This window comes from Vanacampus margaritifer, chromosome 2, assembly GCF_051991255.1.
Source record: "Vanacampus margaritifer isolate UIUO_Vmar chromosome 2, RoL_Vmar_1.0, whole genome shotgun sequence".
Classification (NCBI taxonomy): Eukaryota; Metazoa; Chordata; class Actinopteri; order Syngnathiformes; family Syngnathidae; genus Vanacampus; species Vanacampus margaritifer.
This window is the reverse complement of record NC_135433.1, coordinates 35,800,934-35,821,147: the sequence shown is the minus strand read 5'-3', so window position 1 is coordinate 35,821,147 and position 20,214 is coordinate 35,800,934. Positions and strand designations below refer to the sequence as shown.

Below are 20,214 nucleotides of genomic sequence, written 5' to 3'. Positions count from 1 at the left end.
TAACGATTAGTCATACATTTTATATCTTTTCTCTAAATGTACCCCCAAAAAATTCTAGGTTTTCATAGCAGTGAATGAGTTAAAAAGGCCCCAAAGTCAGTCATTGTTTCTCGCACATTAATAGCTGTGTGCTACCCCCCCCCCCCCCCCCTCCCTATGCCAGTACCTCAAGTGTGGTACCAAGTGTCCGATTATATCTTTCTCGTCAGGTGAGGAGCCTGATATGGCTATTCAATTTACGTTGTTCTGGACCTTCCTCGTCAATCTCTGGCTACGCCCAGCCCATTGTCTATGGAGTTGGTCTGGACATGATGATGATGGGTATCCCTTTATCCAAGTGTAAACAAATACATTGCAGCTCAGTCTATGGCTAGCGAATGTCAGAAACAGATTTTGAAAATATAATAGACGTGTTGCCAGATGCTAATTCTTTTATATGGTGAACATAGAAGTAAATTAAAGTGAATTGTTGCATAACACATCCAAAACATAATGAATTTAGTTGTATCTTAATAAATAGTTTTATCATATAAACATTAACGCCATATTCCCTTTTTTTCCCACGTGTTTTCAGGGAAAGTAGCTTGTGCCCTCCCCCCCCAAAATATAATAAAACAAAAAACAGGTAATATAGTGAGTGACTGTCTTTTTTCTTCTTCCTCTGTAGGCCTACTTATTATAACACCTTTTTGAATTTCAACTTCTCCAGAATGCCCTGTACTGTACAGTTACGGTTGTAGGAAATAATAGAAGCCTATAGTGCACGAAAGGAAGCACTCGTCATTTTTCATCCACCTGCTTTAACAGGGAACACACAGCAAAGAATTGCGGAAGTCTTGGGAAAAGCTTTTGGAATTGCGGTAGTAGGTGTTATTCCGAATACGGGATATGTTGATTTCAAAATAACATCACTTTCAATTTATAAGATTATGTGAGACTATGTTTTGTTTCTATAAAATGAGTAGATCTTGGATTTATTTTTAAATTCATCTTACAATGTCAAAAGGCATGTACCAATCAAATAATAAAGAACCGTACACTGCTTATTTTAAAATGGAATTTTATTTTGAAAGATCGTACAAGGAAATGACTCACCACTTCATTGATGGAAATTCACGAATCGAGGACACCGCGGATTCTAGTGTCAAGCAATGATCTTACGGATGTGTCCGAGTTTTGTTCTGTTTTATGTTCGGTTATAAGCCGTTAAGTCTACGCATCGTTGAGTATGTTGTTTTTCATTTCAACAAGAACCTGCCACACAAGTCGACTGTCATGCTGATTTATCTAGCTTTTTAGATTGACACCATCTCTGCGGCTAACTCGGCGCTAAAGGTTAGCCACCGGCTACACTACCTGAGTGTCCTGTCTCATTGGCGGAGGTACTGTACTGTAGTATCAAATACGTTTTTTTGTTCACACCGAAATGTTCGTGTCTGTGTTGCCTTATTCAAAAGTGGCGTAATGCGTCGTAAGGGATACTAACTTGAATACACCTGGGGGGTGGGAAATAATACACCTGCAAATTTATTTCGTCCAATTAGCGCTAGACTGAGTTCTGTTTAAAATGTGCCGATATGCTGTAAATTTTTATGCGTGGTTTGACTCCACTTTGTTATGGACCTTTAAATGGAAGGTTTCAATTCAGAAGTAAATTGACTCAGTTGTAATCTATTGTAACACATTTTTCTATTGCTCACTCATTCTCTCACACCATACACACACACACACACACACACACACACACACACACGCTTACATACATACATACATACATACATACATACATACATACACACACGCTTACATACTGTACATACACACATACATACACACACACACTTACATACATACATACATACATACATACATACATACATACATACATAGCCATGTCTCCATCAATTCCACTGCAGGAGATGATCCGGGCCATTAGGTCAGCCAGGACCCAGTGTGAGGAGCGGGGTGTCATCCAGAGGGAGTGTGCTGCTATCCGGGCACAATTCAGACAATCTGACAACGATGGTCGATCTCACAACCTGGCCAAGCTTCTCTATGTGCACATGCTTGGCTACCCCGCACACTTCGGTCAGGTGAGAAGATCTGGGATTTGAGTGTCACTAGAAACCATAATGGCAGTTGGTGCGTTTGAGTCACTTCACCGTGGAAATGCTTTTCCTGAAAGTGTAGAAGTTGCCAATACTTGATTGGGTCATATGTCAGTAAACTTTACACTAAATGCAAAAATGCATTACATACTCCCAAGGACAGATGAAGCCAAGTGAATAAGAACACCACTTTCTCATGCATGTTCAAAAGTGTGATTTTTCTGGTGTTTTGGGGGACTCCCTCCCAGTTGATTCTTATGATTCTCACTCATGCTTGCAACACGTTATCACCAGGCCCCTGAAAACACTTGTCAATTTAGTGTGCAAATCTGTGTATGCAGACACACTGGCAACCACAAATTATCCCCCCCCCCCCCAACAGGTTGACCATCAAGTAGGTTTATTTTAAGTCAGTTTTCTATAACATGTCCTCTTTCATCATTTAATTCATCAATCATCAGTGTTAAATCCCTTCAAGTGGGCTCTGCAGCGCACAACTCATGTCAAAGGCTACATAGTTAGACCTGCTAAGTGGGCTACTGAGTCCGCTCTGGTTCCAGCATGGCTGTTTTGGAGCTGTGCCTGATTTACGCTTGGACTGTGCAAAGAGATGAGAATTCCCCTTCAGGCACCTCTTTTCATATGCTTTATATTTAGCGAAGTTGTTATTCTTCCCGTTAGATGGAGTGTGTTCGGATGATAGCCAGCCCTCGCTACAGTGAAAAGCGTGTAGGATACCTTGGAGCAATGATGCTGCTGGATGAGAAGCAGGATGCCAGTCTGCTGATCACTAATTCCATAAAGAAGTAAGGAAGCCAATCCAATCACTGACTACAGCTCATTGAGGATGTGAAAAATAGCATTATGAGATTTCATTTAGCTCTTTGTGTTTACAATATATTTCAAATGAGATTAAATTCAATAGCTACAATTATGATGTAATGTGCATCGAAACAGAGCATTGTTTTGTTTTGTTTTTGTAAATGATTAGCATTAGGTTGTGTATAAATGTCTGATTGGTGAGTGATATTTTAAATCTTTTGTAACAAATATACTCCAAAGATATTCCATTTTGGTGCAATACATAAATCGAAAGTAGAAATGATACATTACTTAAATTTGACAAATCCATTCATCATATATTGTGCTTGTGCTTGCCTTTCAGTGACCTGTCTCACAGTAGCCAGTATGTGCAGTCTCTGGCTTTATGCACACTCGCCTGTATCGGCTCAGCTGAGATGTGCAAAGATCTTGCTCCGGAGATTGAAAGGCTGCTTCGGGCCTCTAATTCTTACATTAAGAAGAAGGTAAAGATCCTCTTATTATTTATACCTACCACAGTTAAAAAATATATTTCTGTCCATTTCCATTACATAGTGGAACCTGGAAGTCAAACACAATCCAGGAATGTGTTAGTTTACTTTAGAAGTAATACTCCCCATTAGAAATTATTCAAATTGAATGAATCTTTTCTGGATGTGTTTTATGTTACATTTTAGCAGAGTTACTTACAAAAATGTGCAAAAATTAATGCGTACAACTAACAGAAATAAAATGAATGAAATGGTGTGAACATATATCAATGATTATATGTGACCAAAATAGTTATGGTTATCAGTGTTGTGTTATCACAATACTTGACTGCAAAAGTTTAATTTTGAATACAAAAAATGTCAACTCAGCAACTCAATGTACCATCCACTTTTTAGAATTTGTAAACAGTCACTACCAAATATTTGCTGTTGCGGTGTGCACTGGATGGGAGAAGCCAAATGCGTATTATGGTTGTTACATTAATTACATTTTCAAACTGTAACACTAACAGTTCCAATATTATCTGTTAGCCATAAACAATTTCATCCTTGGGAGGAGGTGTTGTCAAACCATTCCTGCAATCCACTGTGTTGATCATGTGATAACTGTGTCTTGTTGGGAAAGATGTGGTCTTTGTGAGGAGCTTGATGGCATTCACTAACTAGTGAAATTTAATGTAGTTAACTTCTGCAATAAACATGCAAGTTATCATTCTTGTTATATTGTTGCTGATGCTCTTCTCCCGTTTACCCAGGCTGCGCTATGTGCCATCCACATTATTCGAAAGGTTCCAGATCTCGGGGAGCTCTTTGCCCCCACAGCTCGCTCTCTCCTGGCAGAGAAACACCACGGTCAGTTTACCGTCAACATCCGTCTGAGACAAACATTTACAGGATTGTTTGTGTTCAAGGTTTTTGTCTCTGTTTGTCTCAAGGTGTGCTCCATGGGGCTGTAGTGCTCATCACTGTGCTGTGTGAGTGCAATCCAGAGACACTGGAGCGCTTCAGAAAGGTACAAAGATGACACGCGGTGTCACACGCACACACACGCGTGCACGTCTTGGGCTGATAACATTAAGTAAGTTCACTTTAGGTAATTATCAAAAAACGTTAAATAGCCCACTGCGCCGCAGCATTCTGCATTCCCGGCGTTTACATAGGGAAATACTCTCAAAACGTCTTCAGGGGCTAACTTCTTCTACATTTGGCTTCATAGTGCACTGCATGCCCTTGACTGCCTGAGTTTAGCGTGTCTACTTAGTGTCTGTGTGTATTGCAGGCGGTCCCAGATCTGGTTCGCATTATGAAAAGCTTGGTAACTTCCGGTTACTCTCCAGAGCATGACGTGGCAGGGATCAGTGATCCTTTCCTACAGGTTTGTCTACACGCTATTACAGCTAATTTTGCACACCCAAGCAACAGGGCTCAATGCGACCGTACTGGACTAATTAAGTTCAGCGACTCGCACCCGCATACAGGCACCAACTCACTGCAATGGCTAAACTGTGACCCCTGATCTTCCTGTCAAGAAACGTATGTTTTGAGGCGCCACTTGTGAAAATTAATTGCAGAACTCTGCAGACTGCGTGATAGTTTAGTCACACAAGGTTGCATCAACGCAACTAGTGTACGGCAGGCCTTAAACGCTTAACCTGAATCTAGAAAAAGGTCACAGGCTGACCAGGCAGACAAAACTGTTCAATGCCGGGTTTTCTGTCTTTATGCGTGGAGTCTGTCACAGATAAAAAAATAAAAATAAAAAAAACAATAATATTTTAAAAAGGGTCCTTATGTGTATACCAGCTCCATGCTTATCAAGAATTGTTTCTAATTTGATCTTGGAGCAGAATTAAACTTTGCTTCCTTTTAACCATTAAGAGCATATGATGGCGTATTAGGGCCACATATAAATATTGATTACATTTTTTTAGAGGGGGGTAAAATTCTGAGAAAATTTACGAGAAATAAACTTGCAAATTTGCGACATTATAAAGTGGCAAATTTGCTTTCTGAGTTTTTTTTCGCGCAAATTTGCCACTTTATAATACGAATATATACGTTTTTTCCCCAAGATAAAAATATTTAAACGTGAACCTAATACGCTGTCATAAGAGCTTACGACTTGATATAATGAAATTTTAAAGCTCCAACGATATGTCGAAATGCATTTTCTGTGAAGATTTCAGCTTCTGACCATGTATACACAAAAAAATGGCTGTACAGTATTTAGTCACCACTGCCTGCCTACCAGCGATAATAATAAAACAAATACTGTATATAAAATATCACAAAGTGTAGAACTGTTAAACAAAAACAAACGCCTGCCAATTTAAACTCAAGCATCTTCCATTCACAGGTCCGCATCTTGAGACTGCTGAGAATCCTCGGTCGCAACAGCGAATCAGCTAGCGACACCATGAATGATCTACTAGCTCAGGTTTCATTAATGCTTACAGCGCATGTATCCTTGTCTCATGCTAGATGCTAGCTGTTTAACTTTATTGTTTACAAGAGGAAAGCTAATGGATGATTTTTGTCTGCATATGCTGCTGTATAGGTAGCTACCAACACCGATAGCACTAAGACTGTGGGCAATGCTGTGCTGTATGAGACTGTTCTCACCGTGTTGGACATCAAGTCAGAAAGTGGCCTCAGGGTGAGAGACACTTTTACAATACTTACTAGTAACTATTATATTAAAAAAAAAAAAGGATGAATTCATAAATGCTCACTTCCTCAGATCCTGGCTGTGAACATCCTGGGCCGCTTCCTCCTGAATAACGACAGGAACATTCGGTCAGTGCAGCTGAACAGCATTCCACACCAAATTCCCATTCCTTCGTCTCATCTTTCTTTCCCATCCCGCGCTTCTTTCTCTGTACGTTTTCGTTCCTCAAGGCCACTGGCAACTTCATGACAGGTTGTCATCAGTCTGAGCTATCTCATCGCCTTGCCCTGGTATATTATCTCTGGAGCCACACTAGAAGGACACTTTCTATCTGCTAGGCAGGGTGAAGGCTCATCAATTGTTCCTCTGGGGTTTGTTATAGTAATATTTTTCCCAGCTCTTATCTTTAAGGGACATGAGGTCACTTTTCAGGGTCGTCTGGTAAAAACCTGCAGGGCCTTTATTACTTTGTGACGAGGTGTGTGTGTTTATTTATCAATGAGGGAAATTCACTATATTACTATTATTATTTTGGTTATTAGTAATTGTTATTATTTTCCCCTAAATATTCACCTAAGATCCGGACATAATCATTTTTGAAGGGTTTGTCATGGTTGCGCTAAAAACATTTTATTCAATAATATTGTCAACCTGTTCCACATACAGTATTGTGTGTTTTGCTACACAAACATTACCTTCATTTTTTTGGTGTTAAAGTCTCAAAATCCAATTGTGTGGAATAGGTTAGCACCCCAAAAAATTGCACACTAATTAATTGCAATTGTCCTCATTCGAGTCACGAATGAGCTAAAGCCTTCCCCCTCTGGCTTTGGGAAGGTTTAGACTTGAGACTTCAATTCACTTCAATTTATGGAGTGCGGGAGGATTCCGGAGTAACCGGAGGGGAAAAAATGGAAGCGCGGGCACAACATGCAAACTCGATTCGAAACCTGAATCTCAGAACTCTGCTGCAGACATGTTTGCCACAACTTCCACCAATCTGCTGCCTTAAATTGCAATCAAATGTTCAATTCAAAAGATTATTTTCTATAGAATGATGTCAATGAGTTTATATTTATGTCCTCAATTCTGTGTAATTTTTCAGTTACTTACATACTTAATACTTACCTTATTTTTGTTGTGTGTTTGTCCAGATACATTGCCATGACCTCCCTGCAAAAGATTGTTGGGACCGACAACATCGCAGTGCAGCGTCACAGAGGAACTATCGTGGACTGTTTGAAGGACCCGGATGCTTCTGTCAAACGGTAACTTTCCACCTACACATATTTTTTTATTTATTTCTGTTCTGTTCCGTAAACGATCCAGTCTCAAACATGATCTAATATCCAGAACCGTTCATTTGTTCAGCCGCGCGTTAGACCTCTCCCTGGCGTTGGTGTCTGCCAGCAACATCCGCTCCATGATGAAGGAGTTGCTCGTCTTCCTCTCCTCCTGCCCCCCTGAACTCCGATCTGAAGCTACCAGCGGAATATTCCATGCTGCAGAGAGGTGAGTGACTTGGGCGTGCGTCACATGCACATGCCGTTTGCTATGTAAGCAGGCGTGCAAACGTTGACGATTGCATGAGATACATTGGCCCTCTCTTTGCCCTAAGCGGGGATTGCTTTACTCCCATTGTGTGGCGCGTTGTGAGACATTACTGTAGTGTATGCTTCACTGGCAGTGTGACAACAGCGCCACAGTTTCACTCGTGTGCACGGCGGTGAAGACACAGATGTATTTCTCTCTGTGTTTCTGACCTTCTTAAAGCGTGTGTGTGTGTGTGTGTGTCTGTCAGGTACGCACCCTCCCAGCGTTGGCACATTGACACCATCCTGCATGTCCTCACCACGGTAAATACTGACACAATGTCACACGTGTTGCCGTTCGCAAATGTGATTTGTGTGTTTGCAGTACGTGTCACTCAAGGCGACCAGTTTCTATGGTGATCAATAAATCAGACAAAATAAGGCAGTGAATCCTTTTTCTTATTATTGCTGATTCTGCATAAATGATCTTACAATTTGATCACGAAAAAGAAAGTGCTCCACACTGTTTGTGTGGTCATGAATAAAATCAACTATGTTGGACAGTTTACTTGTAAATTGTAGTGGGCTGTTTTTAGTTCAGTTGTAACGTGATATTAATGCAAAATGCATTCAATAAAAAGCTCGATAGAGTAAAATCAGGGAAAAGCAAGCAAGCAAAGAAGTGTGCACATGCACGTACTTCCTGCATGTGGCATTCGCGCACCGAAAAAAAAGTGTGGCTTAACTTTGTAAAAGTAAGTTAAATGACCATTCAACTTCAGAGGTCTTTTCACCTTCACGTAGATGGCATCGCTTCAGTTTCAAACCATCTGTCTTCTCTATCAAGAATATTCACATTTTTGTTCTCAAGAGTGCTTTAACAACAAGGTTAACTTTCTTTTTTTTATGTGATGGCAAGTCAAATGTAGAGCAAGTTCAAATCTTGCATCAGTTGCGTGTGCGTGCGTCGATGCGCTCCTGTTTTTGACCTATTCCTACACTTGTAGGCCGGAGGCGATGTAAGAGATGAAACTGTCCCCAACTTGATCCTGCTCATCACCAACGCTTCTGAGCTTCACTGTTACACCGTCCACAAGCTTTACCGAGCGCTGCTCACTGACATCTCTCAGGTGTGTGATGTGTGTGTGTTTCTCTACAGTGCTTTACTCTTTCTTTCTTTTTTTTAGCCCATCAATTGCCTGGTCTGTATGTACAAGTTGTAAACCAAATTCAGTCTAAAATCATCTCAGTACCTACTACCACCTTTTCCTTATATTGCTAATAGAGTAGTGCTTATTCTTAAATCAAAATGTAATCTCCCCTTCATAAAATTAAAATTGTGTCTTGTATTGTCCATTGAAGTGCAGTAAGCCAAAAAATGCCCCTTTTGGAAATGAAGATGATGAAATGAAATAGCTCCCTTGTCCAACATTTGATGAATGATGCAACCTGGTAGGGGGGAAAAGCCCTAAAATGATCAACTGCATTGAATGAAACTCATTTTACCCAAATTGTATAATCTAGTAAAGATATTTGAGTAATGTAGACACAAATGGCTCAGAGGCCTTAAACCTTAAAGACGCAATCATATGATTTGAAATCTTTATAAAGGTAGAGGTTTTTGTCACAAGTTGTTATGGATGTCTGCAGCAACCGCTGGTTCAGGTGGCATGCTGGTGCATTGGAGAGTATGGAGACCTGCTACTCAGAGGAGAGTGTCAGGAAATGGAGCCCATTCAGGTAAATAGAGCACACCCTTTGTTTATTTAATTATTTCTTTATTATGGAAAACAATTTTGTTTTAAATTCACAATTATTAACCATTCCAATTAGGTGAGTGCAGACAGTGTGTTGGATGCCTTGGAAACCGTTCTTCAGTCTCACATGTCCGCCCCGGCGACAAGGGGCTTTGCTCTCACTGCCACCATGAAGCTGAGCACCCGCATCAACGACAATGTCGAGTAAGACACACTTGTTGCCGTTTCGTGTTGTCCCAACAACATGAACACAACTCGCGGTCTATATTTGTTTGTCACTAGGGTCATTGTTAGAATTATAGCGCATACATCGAAATTCCATTTTTGGATTTCCATGTCTCCCTGTTTTGTTTTGTTTTGTTTTGTTTTTAGTCGAATAAGAAGCATTGTAAGCATTTACGGCAGCTGTATAGATGTGGAGCTCCAGCAGAGGGCAGTGGAATACAACGCGCTCTTCAAAAAATATGACCACATGAGGTAGGTGTGTGTGTGTGTGGATGGATTTTAATGTTAGAGAGGGAAACAATAAAAGTCTAATCCCAGGAGGGCAAGCGTCATTCTTCTGCTGAAATTGTTGAGATGTTCTCTGTGTCCACAGGGCAGCTGTGCTGGAGAGAATGCCCGTGATTGAGCGGAACTCTCCGGGCCATACCAACGGGGACTCGATGGGGGATGTCATTAAAGAGTTGGAGGTGGACAAAGGGAAGCAGAAAGAGGCCCCACTGTCACAACTACCTGCTAACCAGGTGAAATGTTGATGCTTTCAGACCACATGGAACCAATTTTAATGCACTTCTCATCTGAAAGAATTTGAGTGCGCTTAACAATGTAGTTGCTTGGACTATTTGTCAGTTTGTGTTGGTTACTTCATTTCATCTTTGTTTGTTATGCTAAATCAATGGGAATGAATCTTAGCTAACCAGTTTCTATGTACAGTTGTAACTTGCGTAAGATTACTTGGTGAGTCAGAACTTGAGAATTTTGTGTGACAAAATGGCTGCCATTCATTGTTTTATACCAGTCTGTGTTTTCATTTGCGTATCTGTAAAAGGAACGCCACACTTCCATCACAGTTTACTTCCCCTTTTATATTCTTATGAATGTGGGTTTGAAATGAATGATGGTGCGTTGACTTTTTCTTTCCACCTGTTTGTTTTCTTAAGGTATGTGATCTTTTGGACCTGCTTGGGGACTCCAAGGAGTCCGTTCAGGCCGGCCCAGCTCAGGGTGGCACCGTACCCGTCCAGCCAATAAACACAGCCAAGCCTGTTGGAGGGGACCTTCTGGATCTGTTGGGAGGCTTTGAGCCCACCCCTCCGGCACCAGGTTTGAGTCCTACACATACTTGAGCTTTCCAAGAAAGGGAGAATATTATTTTTAAAACATTCGTTGAATCCTGCCTGGGTATGTTGGAATCAAGGCTTCTTGTTTTAAGGGTACCTCGACAAGTCTAACATTGTCGTGTAGTTTAGTTGAATTCTCCTTGAGTGATTATATTGTACTGTAATGTCAATAAATTAGAATCAAGGGATAGGTATGTGTGGTGTAAGCAAATGTTTCAAATAATCTTGCCATGTTTTGTCTGGGCTTGTACTGCATGATTATCATGTCGCTTTTGTTTCATAGCCCCTGCAGTGACGGTGTACGAGAAGAACGGTGTAACTTTGACGCTCAGCTGGGAGAAGCAGTCCGACGCCGACGTGACGGTAACCCTGAAAGGCAGCAACTCCTCCAACTCGGACGTCACAAGCTTCACTCTCCAGGCCGCTGTGCCGAAGGTTTGTTTTGCCTTCGCGTGAACGTTATTACTTTTATTATCAATCCTCATTCCATCCATTTTGTTGCTGTGTACAAGTAGAATTTTGTGTTTGAATGTACACACACATTCTAGTTTGCAATTGTAGAATGACAGGCGATGAGTCAATGCGTGTTAGGTGTCCACATGTCTGTATTTGATGGTTCCAGAGTGTCCACTTAAACATGAAGGCCCCCAGCGGAGACACTCTTCCTGCAAGAGGTTTAGCTCATGTGACTCAGGTGGTACTTCTCAACAATCCAAACAAGGTGAGACACATGGCTACCCGATTCTAATGGTAGATATTCTGGAGAGGAAATATGGCACTCAAGTGCGAATTTCACCCACTCCCTCTAGGTCAATCTTAAAATGAGGATACGGATATCGTACTCAAGTCAAGGATCTTCCATTCAGGACACAGTTCAGATGGATTCCTTTCCTGGGCTTTCCTGATGGGCAACCTGTCGTCAGTCTACCGTCAGACCTCCACACTACCATTCATCAGATTCCTGATTTGTTTTTGTTTTTTTTACACTAATGTTGAAATGTCGAACGTCAATAGAGAACACGACCTCATGATCTATTTGGTATTGCATTCTCTACTTTGGAATACAACAAAATCAAGTATTGCTGTTTTCCAATGTCAACTATTAGGTCTCACCCCTAGGTGTAATATTCAGGGTTTTGAATACTGTAGTTGATTTTACCTGTAATAGGATTTTGCCATTTCTTTTGAGATATTCAATGTCTAACACCATTTGAACACCCTCCAAATCTTTTTTTTAAGGAATTGGTAAATGGCTCATTACTAACAAATGAACCATCACTATTACTACCATATCATCAGACGCTCACAGGTCCCCTCTTCTCCGTGCCTTTCTTTCTCATTTGGTAATATATTGCAATCATCACAATTACTGTAAAAAGGCAGAACCTTTTGAACAATGGTCATTTGTTGATTATTTAGTCACTTTTAATATTTTTTAAGGACTGTACTGTATAAATTGTTTTCCATTATTTTAAAGCCCAATGCACATATATTTTTAAAAGAGGACGGGAGTACATTCAGAAGTCCTCAAATAACTGGAAATCCTTGGGTGTCCGCAGTAGTGTTCTAAATAGATGTTCAAACTGTTGCAGATCTAAGAAAACTATTTCAAGTGTTTGGATTCACACTCATCATTTTCTAATAAAGACGAGACAGTTTCAGCACCTTAAACAGCTATGTGTATTGGTATTCTATTAATTTGTGTATTGGAGGAAGGTGCAAAACTCAACTTGAGCATTTATTCACAAGCAATAATTACCACAGCATTGTTAAAACTCTCTGCATGAGTGCCTGTATGAACAGGAAAACTCAGAAAGCCAATGTGGGTTACAACAACATTCACAAAGTAAACACGCATTCTTTCCTTTCTTTTTTTGTCTGTAAGGGGTGACTTTGTTTTTATCGTAGCATGGTTAAATGAAATCGGGACACCTAAAGCGTTGGCACACAGCTGGCATCGCGTTAGGCACCGTTCATGATGTGAGTTGTACGTCGGGTATGTGGTGCGCTTCCCCTCCCCTTAGCGCCAACACCAGATGGAGCACCGAGCCTCCCTGGATTTTGTAGTCTGCAGCCGTCTTCTCATCGTTCCTGAAAATGCGAGAATGTGCTTTACTTTATTGCAGATGAGGAAAACGTTTTGTCGCTGGTAAAGAGCTCACATCTGTTTTCCACTGTAGATGAGTCTTTGTTGCTGAGGGGGTATGCCTTCCTTTTCTTCCACCCTTTCTTTAATTCGCTCCACCTACAAAGCCAAGCAAGATTCTGAGACATGTTTCTGTAACTTCTGACAAGTATTTAAATGCCATTACCTTGTCTGTGGGCTCAATGTCGATTTCTATTTCTTTTCCAGTCAGAGTCTGAAACAACGAACACATAAGGCCTGGTATCGCTCTGATCATGGAGCACAAGCTAAACTGGCATCTTTGAGTTTATGTGCTGGAAATTCTGTTATCTATTTTTGTGTTTGTTACGTAGAGCAGTATCTCTCATTTTAACCCCATGACAACAGAACCGGGGAACCATCGCGTCCACACGATTAAAAGTTTCTCACTTTACAGATTACAAAGTAGAGCATAAAGAACGCTACGTCACAGCAATATTTTAGGTGTCAATTGGAAATTACTTCACCTATGTAAAACGTAGCCACACAGCAAACGTATTGTTTATAATACAATGGAAGCTACACAACATAGCTACAAAATGAAACGGTCATCTTATTTGAAAACATGGCTCCAAAAAGAGCAAACTTTCGTGTTTTACGTAAAATGACAAACGCCTTACCTTCACTTTAATCAGCATTTTGAACGAGGAATATGACACAATTTTATATTATGTGAACATGTAATGAATAAAGCGATTGAGTAGAGTGAGTATTTCTAAACTGGTCGCCGGGATGATTCAGGACTACTTCCTGTGTAACGCGCTAAACGTTCCGGAAGTGACGTTTCCATTAAATATTCGTCCTTATGTTCCGCTTTGCGGGATTGGTTTACTATACGTTACCGAGTGATGATGAAACATGACTTCACACTTTTGTAACCATTTACCACTTGTTTAAAGCAAAAGCAGGTCTTTTTTTTAGTTAGTGTAAAGAAAAAGAATAAATGAATAAAATGATTATTATCTCATCATAAATAAGAAGATGCATTAAAACGTACAACTTTATTAAATTAACGATTCGGCCTATAAAACATAAGGGGGGGGGGGGTATGTAAATTATTGCCCGCATATGACCCAATCAGAATAATTTTGAGTAAATAAAAATAAAAATAAAAAAAAGATTCCCCCCTATTTGAAATTATTAGGAAATAATTTTTTAAGAATAGATTTTGTAGTAAAAATATTTTACATATTTCAATACACATTTCTTTCATCTTCATACTCTTAATCCGAATGATCAGGCCCCATGCCCGGTTAAAAAAAAATCAAAACAAAAGTTTCCCCATTTGCTAGGAGGTCATGTGTGCACGGTAGGCGGTCTAAAAGCCTTTTCCTGCTCCCGCACAGATGTTTGTCATTGGTATGATTAGGCGGTGTGTATATAATTCCACTTGCAAGGTGCATTGACTCATTTAGCCATGCTTCTCCATCTCTTCTTAGGTGTGACATTCTTGGCTGTTTCTGTAACAGCATACGATGAAGGTACTGAACACAAATGCTTTGTTTGGGATCATGCAGCACAGCCTTTCATGTCAGCCTCCTTTCTTTACAGATATCAAAATTAATTGTTGGAAAGACTCTGTAAACATCACATGGAGGATCAATCAGGAGCTGGTGCCAGACTCGACCCGTTTTTTCCTTGGCAACTGCATACGGTCGAGTGTGACTAGTTTGCCAACAGGAGATTGGGAACTACATTTTGACTATAAATTAAGAAACTGTAAATTTCAAAAAAAGGTAAGGGGGAAAAGATGATCATCTGAATTGTCAGAGGCTTCTTGATGACAAATCTGTCTTTTCACAGATAAGAGGAAAACATCTTGTCCATCAGAATATATTGAGCTACAGTCCTGGGGCAAAGACCAAACCGCCAGTTTATGAGTACTTTTTTGAATGTGTCCAGAAAAGGTGCAGCATAATTTTTACGTCCACGGTTTTCCTGACATCATTTAAAACTTCCCCTGTATGTTTTAGGCCAGAAGGGTGGATTCCTCCATTCCTGAACCCAGGTGCGAGTGTTTCTACAGGGCGGGGTGATCTCGTCTTCCATATGGCGCTCCTCAATGGTGAGTCCTCACACTGCCATCCAAAACATTAAAACCTGCATCTACCGAGTACCAATGCCCCTCCCCATACAGAACAAATGTCCGGCATCGCAAAATCGAATGTAATCTCGCTGGGCTCGTTCATGCCGATCTGGGCGGCTGTGGAGCAGAAAGCCCATCAACCGTTACGTCTGTTCATGGAGGAATGTGTGGCCGCCCCCACTGCACAGCTGCAGCCGCAACAGCAGATTTACCCCATCATTCTCAACAAAGGGTAGGTTTCACAGTTGCAAATCTAAAAGCCACATTTTGTAATGTCTGTTTTTACAGGTGTCTTAAAGATAGCGTCAAAGGAAATTCAGCGTTCGTTCCTCGATACCATTCATCCGCAATTGTCCTCTCCCTGCAGTCGTTCATGTTTGGTGTCGGAAAGGTGAGATGGTAAAATCACGGCTCGAAGCGGGGATTTATTTGAAACCTATTTTTTTTCATATCAGGTGTACATCCACTGTAAACTTGTCGCATGGGATCCTGACGTCCTTGATGAAACCAAGAAAGCTTGTCAATATTCCAAGGAGAATGGCAGGCAAGTTTTGCACAAACTTTTTTTTTTTGTGATTTTTATTCTCCCTCTAAAAGTATTTATACTTTGTCTTGTTCTTAGATGGGAATTAATAGATGACCCATCCCAGAATGACTTGTGTAACTGCTGTGATGACACCTGCAAAACTCGGCCCAAAAGAGGAATTGAATGGAGTATAAAAAAAAAACTTGACTTATTTTGATTTGTGCCTCCACTTGACTTGAATGTAATTTTCTCTTTCACCCCTCTCCTTAGAATCTCAGGGGCTGAGTCAACTTTCAGTGTTGGGGCCTTTGATCATCGTGGATATGTCGGATAGAAGAAGTCTGACGGCCTAAAAAAGGAGGTGGAACCCTTTGCTTCTGGATAAGCTTGTCGTTGTGCAGAGAATAAAATGCTGTTGGACCCACTGTTTGAGTTGATTGAATTTTTAACATGTGTGGTAGATTTCCCCCCCCAGCCACAAGTCATGGTATGATCCGCCTGTAAAAGCACAGCGCCGCAACAGGCTGCCTGAAAATACAAATGGTAGAAGAAATGTAAGCTAGGCTAACTATTGGTGTATCTGGTAACTCTATTTTAGTGAATGACTAATCAAAACAAATATAAATTCATATTGACAGACTGCTTCCATGCAAAGAATGGAGTTTAGAGAGATAAAACATTGTTTCATGATCAATTAATGCCTTTAAATAAAAATTTTGCCACGTACTGTTTACTGAATGACATCACCCGTGCCCCGGATGACCAATCATGCTCAGTATGCTGCCTAGAAAAAAGGTGAGCTGTGATTGGTTACCTGAGCTCTGGGCACCTGTGATGTCATTTTCAGTTGACAAGTGGCAAAATGAGTTTTTTAAGGTATTGATGAAAAATATTGACGTTATCACAATTGGACAATATCTTCTTACTGCTAAAAATGACCCGAGTCAAGTACGAGTCATCTGAGTTGGTGCTGACATCTACATGATTTCTCACGCTGAAACCTTGTTGCATTCTAGAGGCAACACAGTGACAAAGTATTAACTGATGAACACGGATGGTGTGTGTAGGAATGCACATGCCTGACTTGTGTGTACGAAAAGTGGGTTCCTTTCCTAAATATGCCCTGTGACAGTGTTACTGATTGGCGACCAGTTTTGGGTGTAATCCATCAAAATTAAAAATGGGTGGATGGTCTGATCGCTGGCGTCGGGCCGAAACCTTGTAAATCACAATTTGTCAAATTTAATATTTTTCAAAAATCTATACTTTTAGTCAACCCACACGTGTGGATGTCCTTTTTACGAATTATTGACCAATCTAAAGTGTTGAAAATGTCTTTGTTCTCTTTGATGATGCAATGTTAATGGTTGAAAAAAGATGTCGTTTTTGGCAAGGCAAGGCAAGTTTATTTGTATAGCACATTTCATACACAAGGCAACTTAACGTGCTTTTTACACAAGGAAAGACCACAACTGGCGTCTCCTGAAAATTGACAATTTTGGAGGCCCAAGGTTTTGGCCCTACGCCTGTGATATAAACTTTATTTTTTTTGTCAAATACATCAATTAGATAAAGCTGTAGATCATAAAATGATCATTCTGAAAGCGGCAAAATAATTGCGACCAATGTGATGGAACAGTTGGTAAGCGGTTTAGAAAATGAATGAATGAATGAACAAATATTGATAATATAAATGCTCAACATTGGGCACATGTAAAAACCACAAACTTTGTCCTCCTCTTGTAAATAAATGTATGTAAACGTATGACTAATATTAGTTTCATGAAATTGTATTAATTTATTTTCAACAGACTATTCTCTTTATTTTGTAATATGTATGTAGAGTTAAAATTTAATTTTATCCAATCAGATTTCAGAATCTGGCCAGGACTGTTTCTTTAACCAATCACATTTTAAATTTACTACCCGGCAAAAAAAGTATGTTAGCGTTTGATTTTCCCATCCCCTGATTGGTTAAACTGAACAAGCTAAAATCAACTAGGAAAATATATCTGCAGAATTCTGCACACATTTACACATTTAATCATCTGAATATCTGGTAAGTATGACGTAGCCCATGTTATTTAAATGGTCTATGTTTTTGTCATGTTACTTGATAAATGACGCTGAACTGCTCCATAAATATTGCATTTTTGTTTACAGCGGGTTTATTTATTTATTTATCTAGTGCGATGTGATCTTGGTGGTAAAGAAAGTAAATTGCCATTAAAAATACAGGTACCAATTGATCATTTGAAAATATGAGAACGGCTGAATGTGGAAAGAGCTCACTGTAATCAGATGCACCTGTGCTGGTTGGCACACACCAGGTGAAACAGTTTGACTTGATTGTCACCTTCCAGTCAGAGTGAATAAAAACACTATCAGAGTACTAAGCGCACGTTCAGTCATGATGGCTTTCATTTGGCATAGTGCATTGCTCCTGAGCTTAGCTGCTGTCATTGCAGTGTATGCAGGTAATCTTGCCTTGGAGAAAGTTTTTTTTTTTTTTTTAAATTAATTATTTATTTGTTTTTATTATAAACTTGGTGTTGTGTTGATTCTGGTTAACTGCATGTTTCTTCCTCACAAGATGTCAAGCTGGACTGTAGGCCTGATTTTATGTCACTGGTGTGGACGGAAAGCAGACACCACGCTGATACATCGCTTTTCCGTTTGGGCACCTGCGTTCCCACCAGCTCATCCCCTCGGGAGGCAACTTTCAACGTGGAGTATACAGACTGTAACTTCAGGATGATGGTGAGTATGGGTTTATGTTGCCATCTTGTGGTTTTGATCCCCCTTTTTAAACATTCACTTTGTCATAGGTGACAGGGAACAAGGTAGTGCAGTCCAATGACCTGGTTTATTGGGCTCCTGGTTCTCAAGTACAAACCTTCGTCCACCCCGTTATTTGCGTCTTTGACAGGTTGGTTGAGTCTGCTCTCAGTAGTACACCACTGAAAGTAATCACTTCCCAAATGGCTGTCTTTGAAGTTGGAATTTAATTTATTGTACAAATCATGTTGCAGGCCTAAAGAGTGGTCCCCAGCCACCTATGAGCCAGTGTTCTCAACCTATGGCCAATCGGGTCTGGTGTTCCATATGGCACTTATGAATGGTGAGTTCATGGCTAAAATGGCACCATTTTGTGAGCTCAACTTGACTTCCTATTTTTTGTGTGTGCGCAAGATGACTTCACGGGCCCAGCTGAATCGACCCGTTTTGCTCTCGGTTCATTCATCCCAATCGCGGCTCGTGTGGAAGAGCATACACATCAGCCAATGCTGCTGCTGATGGAGGAATGCATAGCTACCACTACACCACAGCCACAGTCTGCTCATTTTTACAACATTATCGGCAATAAGGGGTACTGTCCAAAAGCATGCCTAATGGTGAAACTACTGCAATGCAGTCATTTAATCCTCCTTTTCTTCACCCATAGATGTCTGTTGGACAGTAAGTCGTCACGTTCTAGATTCCAACCAAGGGAGGTCTCATCAGAAATCAGGCTGTACCTTCAAGCATTTAAGTTTGCTCTTGAAGAGGAGGTAACTTTTTAATTGGAGCGCTTGCCCCCTGCCCCCACATGTTGATGACTGTGCTCTTCTCAACAGGTGTTTATCCATTGTAAACTTGTAGCTTGGGATCCATCTGGTATTGACAACACCAAGAAAGCATGCAACTTCGTCAAAGGGAATGGGTATTTTTTTTTTTTTTATATTCACCCCTACACTGTATACTAATTAAATATTGCCTTAGTAGAATGAGTTAACTCTCAAAATCCACCAGTTTTTAGCCATCTCTGATGTCCATTTTGCTACATGCTATCAACTGAAAATGGCACTAGTTTCTCTGTGCTCCAGTAAAACCAATCACACTTCCTGTTTTCTGAAACTGGGCAGTGATTGGCCATTATCTGAGCAACTGGTCTAATTTTCAGTTGAAAGTAGGAAAAATGGATTGCTGGTAGATTTTTGTTCATATTCCACAAACTCCATAAATGCCATAAGCATTCAAAAAATTTGCACTGACTTCCCCTTAATTGACAAATGCCTCCCTATTCAGTTGGGAGTTGGTGGACAACCCTGCACATAGCAAGTTGTGTGATTGCTGTGAAACAACTTGCAAGTCCAGGTGGTCAAGGAGTGTACGTTCAGGTATGAGTTTCTACACCCCCCCCCCCCCCCCAAAAAAAAAAAGTCACGCTGGTATGAAAGTACTTTGTACTTGCAGGGAAGCATGGAATAGTCCAGAATGCAGTCCTTGGGCCCCTGACTATCACTGAAGTTGGACCCTGAAGTAACTGGCAATGATCTATTTTGAAGTGTGGCATTTCCAAAAGGAATTGACCCGAATGTGGAAGTTTTATTTTGACTTTGCAAACTGCTGAGTAGATTTTCTTGCCTCCAATAAACATCTGGAACACATCTGACTTTTTCCTGATTTTTCTTTTCTCCCCTCCGTGTAATGTGTTAAATGTTATAGTGGGACTGCAAATCCAGTCCTCAAAAGCCCCTGTAATTGTCTTTTTGGTGAGATCCCACATGATGTAAGCTAATTAAAGGTGTGCTGACTGTCATTTTTATTTTTTTTATAAACTATTTTGGTGGCACTCCATGACACTATTCTCCAAACTCTATATGCCGTATAATTCAAAAGTTGACCTGTGAGAGGCAGCATGGAGCAAAAAAGGCATACAGACCGACTGGGTTTA

At 40.4% G+C, this 20,214-nt stretch overlaps 4 protein-coding genes across 7 annotated transcripts; 3 read left to right on the top strand and 1 right to left on the bottom strand.

Moving 5' to 3' along the window:
* The first annotated feature begins 1,108 nt into the window (after positions 1 to 1,108).
* On the top strand, positions 1,109 to 12,392 carry ap1g2 (adaptor related protein complex 1 subunit gamma 2). 4 transcript variants are annotated; one of them, XM_077557168.1, is made up of 23 exons: positions 1,109 to 1,226; positions 1,300 to 1,382; positions 1,891 to 2,093; positions 2,790 to 2,914; positions 3,274 to 3,415; positions 4,177 to 4,273; positions 4,357 to 4,433; positions 4,701 to 4,796; positions 5,778 to 5,858; positions 5,979 to 6,077; positions 6,162 to 6,217; positions 7,244 to 7,357; positions 7,461 to 7,601; positions 7,891 to 7,945; positions 8,629 to 8,751; positions 9,272 to 9,361; positions 9,455 to 9,582; positions 9,751 to 9,855; positions 9,977 to 10,124; positions 10,542 to 10,704; positions 11,005 to 11,156; positions 11,344 to 11,442; positions 11,531 to 12,392. In XM_077557168.1, the coding sequence occupies exons 3-23, from the start codon at positions 1,893 to 1,895 to the stop codon at positions 11,624 to 11,626; spliced, it is 2,388 nt and encodes a 795-aa protein (XP_077413294.1). In that variant the 5' UTR covers positions 1,109 to 1,226; positions 1,300 to 1,382; positions 1,891 to 1,892; the 3' UTR covers positions 11,627 to 12,392. The 4 variants fall into 4 exon arrangements, with proteins under 4 accessions (XP_077413294.1, XP_077413295.1, XP_077413296.1 ...); XM_077557169.1 differs by having other exon boundaries at positions 1,114 to 1,335; XM_077557170.1 differs by having other exon boundaries at positions 1,114 to 1,382; positions 1,917 to 2,093.
* Positions 12,393 to 12,446: 54 nt separating this feature from the next.
* On the bottom strand, positions 12,447 to 13,667 carry nedd8l (NEDD8 ubiquitin like modifier, like). The gene is made up of 4 exons (XM_077557172.1): positions 13,506 to 13,667; positions 13,034 to 13,081; positions 12,884 to 12,966; positions 12,447 to 12,812 (listed from the first exon to the last, which is right to left on the bottom strand). Exons 1-4 carry the CDS (start codon positions 13,521 to 13,523, stop codon positions 12,695 to 12,697), a joined length of 267 nt encoding a protein of 88 aa, XP_077413298.1. The 5' UTR covers positions 13,524 to 13,667; the 3' UTR covers positions 12,447 to 12,694.
* A 540-nt stretch (positions 13,668 to 14,207) lies between these two features.
* LOC144043486 (zona pellucida sperm-binding protein 3-like) lies at positions 14,208 to 15,922 on the top strand. Its single transcript, XM_077557171.1, has 9 exons — positions 14,208 to 14,366; positions 14,437 to 14,621; positions 14,689 to 14,792; positions 14,859 to 14,950; positions 15,023 to 15,203; positions 15,260 to 15,362; positions 15,427 to 15,515; positions 15,594 to 15,685; positions 15,768 to 15,922. The coding sequence occupies exons 1-9, from the start codon at positions 14,303 to 14,305 to the stop codon at positions 15,848 to 15,850; spliced, it is 993 nt and encodes a 330-aa protein (XP_077413297.1). The 5' UTR covers positions 14,208 to 14,302; the 3' UTR covers positions 15,851 to 15,922.
* Positions 15,923 to 17,816: 1,894 nt separating this feature from the next.
* Positions 17,817 to 19,927, top strand: LOC144043879 (zona pellucida sperm-binding protein 3-like). Its single transcript, XM_077557951.1, has 9 exons — positions 17,817 to 17,974; positions 18,091 to 18,257; positions 18,326 to 18,426; positions 18,530 to 18,618; positions 18,690 to 18,867; positions 18,943 to 19,048; positions 19,115 to 19,200; positions 19,566 to 19,657; positions 19,734 to 19,927. Exons 1-9 carry the CDS (start codon positions 17,908 to 17,910, stop codon positions 19,796 to 19,798), a joined length of 951 nt encoding a protein of 316 aa, XP_077414077.1. The 5' UTR covers positions 17,817 to 17,907; the 3' UTR covers positions 19,799 to 19,927.
* Positions 19,928 to 20,214: the final 287 nt, after the last annotated feature.